The sequence below is a fragment of the Quercus robur genome, chromosome 11 (genome assembly GCF_932294415.1).
Source record: "Quercus robur chromosome 11, dhQueRobu3.1, whole genome shotgun sequence".
Classification (NCBI taxonomy): domain Eukaryota; kingdom Viridiplantae; phylum Streptophyta; class Magnoliopsida; order Fagales; family Fagaceae; genus Quercus; species Quercus robur.
In genome coordinates, this window is record NC_065544.1 from 22,956,118 (window position 1) to 22,964,883 (window position 8,766).

Below are 8,766 nucleotides of genomic sequence, written 5' to 3' on the forward strand. Positions count from 1 at the left end.
TTATTTCATATTTATTCTTATTGAAAGCTTAAATTAGTGATGGGACTGACGAGTTCAACTTCCCTAAATGATCTCACCACATATTCTCGTCCACCCCGTCGCGACACGGATGAACACAGAAGAGCCATTAATTAGAGCATTCAATACCTTGATCAGTTATCAAACAATTGGCAGACCGTTGGGGCCTCATTAAAACCCATATTCATGAACCCTGAGGCGTTACAAAAAGGGCACTAAAGCTACAATTAAGGCCTCCAACAGCTAGGAACCATGAAGTTGTATATATACACTTTTATCAGAGACAAATCAAGTACAAAAAAACACACCTAAAAGCACTCATAGCTACTCTGATATTCTATGTTATTCTTTAAAGGCTTACTTATACTATCTTTGGCATCGGAGATGTTGTGGCAGGCACCACACCGGTGACCATCTCGAGGGAGCCATTTCACTATATTTGCAGGAACAAGGACGAGGACTCAGCTCCATTTGGACGCACTTACAAAGACTAACGATTTGCACTTCATCAATTTGGCGCCGTTTGTGGGGACTACAACATTTTCGTACTTCAGTTTGAAAGTGTAGTTTCCAATTAATTTCTATATTCAAATAGAGTCCAACCAGGATTCTACAGCATTAGCTCTGCAAGTCCAGGCTCTTGCGGCTAGCGTCAAAGATCTCACCAAATAGAATCAGGAAATGAGGCTATAGCTTCAACAGGAGGAGAATCGGTCTAGAGCTAATCAAGAGGATGAGGGAGATAGCCATAGAAGAAGTGACCATCGAGGACCAACTACCCCAAATGAACAAAACTCAGATCTTCTCTAGGAGATGAGAAAGGAGATGGACGAGCTAAGGAACGCCATTAAGGGGAAAACAGACCGAAGCCTAGATAGAATGGTTAGGGCAACAGATCCACCCTTCACCATGGCAGTCTTGGAATGCCCTGTGCTGTCGAAATTTTGATTGCCTCAGCTTGAGCCGTTTGACGGACTTAAGGACCCCTAGGATCACCTCAACACCTTCAAGATGACACTAGACCTTCAACAGTCTCCTAACAAAATATTGTGTCGTTCCTTCCCCACCACTCTCAAAGGAGCTGTAAGGGAGTGGTTCACCAAGTTACCAACATCGTCCATCAACAGTTTCGAGCAGTTAAGCAATGCCTTTTTGCAGCATTTCGTTGGGGGACAATGCCCTAAAAGGCCAACAGATCACTTACTCACCCTTAGACAAAAGGAGAAAGAAACCCCGAGGTCGTATGTGAAACACTTTACTCGGGAGACTCTAGAGGTAGACAAAGCTGACGACAAGATGCAGTTGATGACCTTTAAAATGGGGTTGAAGTCCAGAGAGTTTGTGGTTTCACTTGCGAAGAATCCTTCTAAGACAATGGCGGAGATACTCCTCAAGGCATAGAAGTACATGAATGCTAAAGATGCATTAGCCGCCATAAAGGACGTAGAAAAGCTAGGAGACAAGGGAGGAAAGAAGGACGATCACAAAGGACGAAAAAGGGAGCGTCCAGATCGTTGGACTAGTGACGGGAATAAAAGGAAAGATGAAAAAACCCCTCGAATGGTAAAATTCACTCCTTTAATTATGCCTATTGACAAAATTTTGGCGCAAATTAAGGATGAGCACTACCTCAAATGACTAAGGCCATCACATTCATCACCTAATGTGCGTGACAATAAGAAGTACTGCCGATTCCACAAGGATCACGACCACTACATAGAGGATTACAAGGACTTAAAGGAGCAAATAGAGGAGCTTATAAGGAAAGGGAAACTGTAGAAGTATGTGAAAAAGGGGGAATCTAGCAGATTCAAAGGCGACAACAAAAACCAACGTGAATCTTCACCTCGTGACGAGGATCACACGTCCTAGCACCCGCCAAGTATGATCGAGGAGATAAAGATGATCACCGGTGGCCCATCCACAAGTCAGTCATTCAAATCCCTCAGGAAAGTATGCCAGAGGCAGGTGAAAAATGTCCACAAAATGCCCCCATTTAAGCAAAGACGGACAGACCGTGACATGATTTTCTCAGAAGAGGATGCTAGAGGAGTGAAGCAACCTCATAATGACCCCCTAGTCATAATGCTCACGATAGAAGGATTTAATACCAAGAGAATCCGCGTCGACAATGGTAGCTCTACGGACGTCATCTACCTCTCTGCTTTTTAGTAGTTGAAGCTAGAACCAGGAAGGCTTCGCCCATTCGACTCCCCCCTCGTCAGCTTCAGTGAAGACAGGGTGTATCCCAAGGGCATAGTGACACTAACGGTTACAGTGGGGACTCACCCAAGGCAGCTGACTCGTCAGTTGGACTTCTTGGTGGTAGACTGTCCTTCATCTTACAATGTGATCATTGGGAGACCCACGCTCAGCCGTTGGAAAGCAGCCACGTCTACCTACTGTTTAAAGGTAAAGTTTCCAACAAAGAACGGTGTGGGTGAGGTAAGGGGAGATCAAGTACTGGCCAAGGAATGCTACCAGGTCGTGCTAGCTGCAAAAGAAAACCATACATGGATGATCGAGGAGAAGGGAGAAGATAAAGTGGAAGCCCTAGAGACAGTAGAGTTGGTTGAAAGAGAAACAGCAAAGACGACCAGAATAGGGACGACATTCAGTCCCGAGATGAGGACGAGACTCGGCCAGTTCCTTAAGGAGAACCTAGACATCTTCGCATGGAGTTACGAGGACATGCCAGGTATATCCACGAAGGTCATCCAACACAGGCTAAACGTGGACCCCACGAAGAAGCCAGTCCAACAAAGACAAAGGGTCTTCGCTCCAGAGCGAAACCAAGCAATCACGAACGAAGTTAGCAAGCCGTTGTCAGCAGGCTTTATTCGAGAAGTTTACTACCCAGGTTGGCTCGCCAACATCGTCCTAGTGAAGAAAGCGAATGGGAAATGGAGAATGTGCATAAACTTCACGGTCCTAAACAAAACTTGCCCAAAAAATAGCTTCCCTCTACCAAGGATAGACCAGCTAGTGGATTCTAGATCCAAGCATAAGCTACTGACGTTCATGGATGCATTCTCGGGCTATAATCAAATAAAAATGGCAGAAGAGGACCAGGAGAAAACTGCTTTCATCACCAACCAAGGACTCTATTGCTATAAGGTAATGCCCTTCGAACTGAAAAATGCAAGAGCAACCTACCAGAGGTTAGTAAATAAAATGTTCAGCAAGCAGATCGGGAGAAATATGGAGGTATATGTGGATGACATGCTCGTCAAGAGTAAAGAAGAGCTTACTCATCTAGACGACCTCAAGGAAACATTTGCCACACTCAGATAGTACCAGATGAAATTAAACCCCAGTAAGTGTGCTTTTGGAGTAGCTTCGGGGAAGTTCTTGTGATTCATGGTGTCCCAAAGGGGGATAGAGGCAAACCTGGAGAAGGTGCGAGCCATACTCGACATGACGTCGCCAAAGATCGTCAAAGAAATCCAGAAGCTCACAAAAAGGATAGCAGCACTGAATAGGTTCGTCTCTAAAGCGATGGACAAATGCTTACCCTTCTTCAAGACGTTGAAGCAAGCCTTTGCATGGACTGACGAATGTAAGGTGGCATTTCAAGAACTCAAGCGTTACCTAAGAAATCCACCCTTCCTAAGTCCATCCAAGAAAGGGGAAAACCTGTATCTATATTTGGTAGTATTAGCCACAGCCATGAGCGCAGCCTTAATTCGAGAAGAGGACAGGAAACAGCTCCCGGTTTACTACATCAGTCAAGCTTTCCAAGGGACAGAAGCCAAGTACCCAAGGATTGAGAAGATTGCGTTCGCATTAGTAGTAGCTTCGCGCAAGTTGCGACCTTATTTTCAAGCGAACCCCATTTTGGTAATGACGGATCAACCCATCAAGAAGTCCATGAACAAGCCCGAGGCAGCAGGGAGAATGGTCTAATGGGCAATAAAGCTTAGCCAATTCGACATCGAGTACCACCCCAGGATTGCCCTTAAGGTGCAGGCTTTGGCAAATTTCATCGCTGAGTTCACTCTTCCAGACGAGGGAAGCCCCACCAACGAGACAGAATGGTGGACGATACAAACTGATGGTTCGTCAGCCCAAAGGAGGGAAGTAGTAGGGGTCATCATCACCACCCTAGACGAAGAAGTGCTTAAGTATGGAGTTTAGCTAAAATTCTCAGCTAGCAATAACGAAGCCGAGTACAAAGGAATATTGACGGGGCTAAAGGTCAGAAAAGCACTAGGAGCTAAAAACTTACTCCTCCAGAGCGATTCTAAGCTGGTAATAAGGCAAATAAAGGACAAGTATAAAACCGAGGAAAGAAGGCAAAAATATCTCAGGCTGACAAAGCATTTGACACAGGAGTTTGATAGGGTGGAATCCATACAGATCCCCAAGAGCCAGAACATGATAGCAGAAGAAATTGCAAAGCTAGCATCGTCAAAAGAAGGATCAACGAGCATAAGCTTAGAGATGGAAGTCCAAAAACACCCTAGCATTGAAGAAATCTCTACATTTGCAATTCAGAGAACAGGTAGCTGGATGATCCCGATCATATCATACCTCCAAGACGGCCACCTTCCATAAGACACCGAGAAGGCCAGGAAAGTTAGGAAGAGAGCAGCCAGATTCACAATCCTGAATGACACCTTGTACAAGAGAGGCTTTTCTATGCCCTACCTGAAGTGCGTAGATGAAGAGGAAGCCAAGTATATTCTAGAAGAGATTTATGAAGAGGTTTGCAGAAACCACACAAGCCCCAGATCCTTGTTAAGTAAAGTTGTCAGAATAGGTTACTTCTGGCCTTCTATGCAGGTAGACGCAAGGGAGCTCATCAAGAAGTGTGACAAGTACCAAAGGTTTGGAAATGTTCAACGTCTTCCAGTCGAGAAACTGACGACGATAGCCTCCCCATGGCCATTTGCACAATGGGGAATTGACATCGTCAGTCCATTGCCCAAAGGTAAGGGACAGGTAAAGTTCCTACTAGTCGCTATTGATTACTTCACAAAATGGGTTGAAGTGGAGGCATTAGCAACTATCACCAAGGCAAGGATCCAGAGCTTCGTATGGAAGAACATAATTTACAAGTTCAAAATTCCACGGACGATCATATTAGATAATGGGCGGCAGTTTGACAGTCAAGGTTTCAGAGATTTTTCTTCAAGTCTAGAGATCATGAACCAGTTCTCATCCCTGAGACATCCACAGGCAAACGGACAAACAAAGGTGACTAATCGAGCACTACTCAAGATTATCAAAACCAGGTTGGACGACGCTAAAGGGGCCTGGCCAGAAAAGTTGTCCAATATCTTGTGGGCTTACCGAACTACAGCAAGAACCCCAACAAGAAAAAACCCTTTCAAACTCACTTACGGAACTGAGGCAGTAATCCCGGTCGAAGTGGGAATGAGTAGTATCAGACAAGAAATGTTCCACGATGACAGCAACGACGATCAGTTAAGAGTCAACCTAGACTATCTGCATGAAGTCAGAGACAGAGCCGCTAACAAGATGACGAAGTATCAGCAGAAGATGGTCAATTACTACAACAAGAGAGTGAAGCTCAAACGACTTGACATAAGGGACCTCATCCTATGCAAAGTTACCCTGGCGACCAAAGATCCTACCCAAGGGAAACTCGGCCCAACCTGGGAAAGACCTTACCGGGTCGTCCATTACTCCAGACAAAGCAGCTATCACTTGGAAACCTTAGATGGGCAGAGACTCCCACGACCATGGAACATTGAGCACTTGAAGAAATACCACCACTAGATGTAACAAGCGATTGTATTCATTTTTTAAAGCAATAAAAGAACTATTCAGTCAATGACTTAATGCAAGTAAACAAAGCAGCATAAAAAAATGGCTAAGTAACGAGATTCCACCTAGACGGATGTAAGTTACTAACGAAGACAAAAATGACAAGATCCCTTAAATGGGTGTAAGTCATAAAATTGGCTAAGTAACAAGATTCCGCCTAGACAGATGTAAGTTATTGACGAAGCCAAAAATGACAAGATCCCTTAAATGGGTGTAAATCATAAAATTGGCTAAGTAACGAGATTCCACCTAGACGGATGTAAGTTACTAACGAAGACAAAAATGACAAGATCCCTTAAATGGGTGTAAGTCATAAAATTGGCTAAGTAACAAGATTCCGCCTAGACAGATGTAAGTTATTGACGAAGCCAAAAATGACAAGATCCCTTAAATGGGTGTAAATCATAAAATTGGCTGAGTAACAAGATTTCGCCGAGACGGATGTAAGTTACTGACAAAACCAAAAATGACAAGATCCCTTAAATGGGTGTAAGTCATAAAATTGGCTAAGTAACAAGATTCTGCCTAGACAGATGTAAGTTACTGATGAAGCCAAAAATGACAAGATCCCTTAAGTGGGTGTAAGTCAAACATAAAATTGGCTAAGTAAATTCCGCCTAGATGGATCTACTGATGAAGAAGAAGCAAAGCAAACAAGAGATAAGAATATAAACAAGTAAGTGCAAAATTAGAAAACATAAGTAAAGGCCCAAAGATAACGGGCAACCAGTACTGTGTTATCATTATAAGCCCATAAACACTGGGTAAAGTTGTTCTCAAATTAGAATATTGTTCTCAAAACAGAATTAAAGAGTCTAAAACACATTGGGCACCTAAAAAAAAAGGGATAAAGACTACAAAGGAAAAATGACAGGTTCCGGCATTATTGGTGTCGTCAAGACTAGTAGGAGCACTCTCAAGAGCATCTCCCTTAGGAGCCGAGGACTAGAAGGCTTCGTCAGCGGCCATCTCTTTGTCCACCACTTCCAGATCCAAGTTCTTTAGATCTACTTCGGTGGAGTGCTTGACGAAGTACCTTCTCAGGAGCTCAAAACCTTTAAAATACCAACTGAAGAGCACTGTGTTGTACTCTTCAGTTTGCTGGAAAGCCTCAACGGCCTTCGCAACAATAGTTTTGAGTTTCTCCTTAATAGCTAAAAGTTGTTCATCTTTTTCTAGAGTTAGCTGCCACTCGGCTCTGAGGTCGTCGCTCAAGGTCTTGACTTTCCCTTTAAAGGTATTGGCCTCGTCCATGGCAACAATTAAGTCTTTCTTCAACTTAGAGTTCTCCGCCTCCAGAGCTTCCATCCTAGACTTCATAGACGCGACCTTGGCTTCCTGGGTGAGGTACTCCACCATGATATGAAGACTCTCCCCCAACACCTGAATAGAAAATTAGAGCCTTAAGACTACAAAAAAAAAAAAAAAAAAAAAAAAAAAAAAAAAAAAGGGAGAAGAGAAAGAAAGGATTGAAATTGCACAAGTACGTTACCTGAATGAGCCTATGGACATGACGAGCCACCACTTCGTTGGAAGGAACGCCCGTGAAAACCTTCAGGTTTTCAGCAGTGACGACCTCGTGTGCCCTTTCCACCACAAGTTCAGCATCGTCCCAAATACTGGACACACGAGAATTAGCCTTCTCCTTCCCTTTGTCTGTCAAGCGTGGCCTCTTGGAGATAGGAATAGTGATCTCCTTGGTAGAAGTCGCAGGAAAGGCCGTTCTCGTCACCTCAGTACCGAGGACAACTAGAGCAACAGGGGCAGTTGGAGTAGTGAGAGGGCCCTTCCCCGTAACGCACATTGTCCTCTTCCCAAGATTGGATAGTGGCTCGTTCTTCTTTGATCTCATTTTCGCGTACCTTTCTTGATTAAACTTAGTCATCATTCCTGCAAGAGGAAAACACTTATTAAAAAAAAAAAAAGGGCAAAAGAATCAACACTGACGAGCCTAACACTTACTCTTTTTTTCCTCAATCTCAATATTTTACAGGACAAAGGAAGATGGTTTTGGACCAAGGCAATAAAAGGCAAGAGTTCGCAGGTCCACCAAATCGTCAAAATTCTCGATCTTCCTTGCGTACTCAATGGCCTTCTCAACGCGTTTCTTGTACCTACTTTTAAGTTTGGACCATCTTTTAACTACACAAGACAATGGACAGAGGAGTTAGTGACGATAAAATAAACACGATGAAAATTAAGGGACAAGAAGATATAATGACGCACCTAAGTTGAGGGTACTCCACTAATGGAGCAACCTTGGGAGATCATCCTAAACCTCGTTAAAAGGAGTCTCCCAGTCATCCCCGAACACAAAAAAGAACCGAGACTTCTAGTATCTGAAGGACGAAGGCAGGTCCTGGACGATCCTGGTCCTCCTCTCCCAAGGCACCAGCTCATAAAACCCGTGCTCCTTAGATTCCTTCAAATGGTACAAGTAGACGAGCTCATCCACTCTAATCATGTCTCCGTCCATAGCAACCAGCCGTATCCTCATACAGCTGACCACTATCCTCCAAGAATTGGGCATAAGTTGCCCCGGAGCAATACCAAAACGACCTAAGAGCTCCATAATGAATGGGTGGACGGGGAACCTAAGTCCACATAGGAAGGTAGCCTCGTAAAAGCATACCTCCCCAAGGAAGAAGTGGCAAGCCCGTTCCTCCTCATGGGGTAGACGAACCCTAACCCTATCTAGAAACTGGAATCTATCCTTAAACCTAGAGAGTGTATCGCCATCCAAACCACATACCTCTTCAAGGGCATGAAAAACCCTAACCTCTCGAGGGGTAGAGACGGTGGTATCCCCCTGCACCAGGTCATCGTTAGAAGACAACCCAGTCTCGAGCTCACTAGATCTAACCTTAGACTTTCTTTCCCTCTCACCCACCAAACCTTCAAACCAATTGATTGATTGACTAAGCATAGGAAATAACTCACCCAATACAACCCCTA

The 8,766-nt window shown here is 44.2% G+C and overlaps 1 protein-coding gene across 1 annotated transcript; it reads left to right on the forward strand.

Annotated features, from left to right (window-relative positions):
* The first annotated feature begins 1,029 nt into the window (after positions 1 to 1,029).
* Positions 1,030 to 1,419, forward strand: LOC126704848 (uncharacterized). The gene has a single exon (XM_050403841.1). The coding sequence runs from the start codon at positions 1,030 to 1,032 to the stop codon at positions 1,417 to 1,419; it is 390 nt and encodes a 129-aa protein (XP_050259798.1).
* Positions 1,420 to 8,766: the final 7,347 nt, after the last annotated feature.

Bases quoted from the DNA above. Each gene is read 5' to 3' on its own strand.
- LOC126704848 (XM_050403841.1), top strand. From the start codon at position 1,030: ATGACACTAGACCTTCAACAGTCTCCTAACAAAATATTGTGTCGTTCC.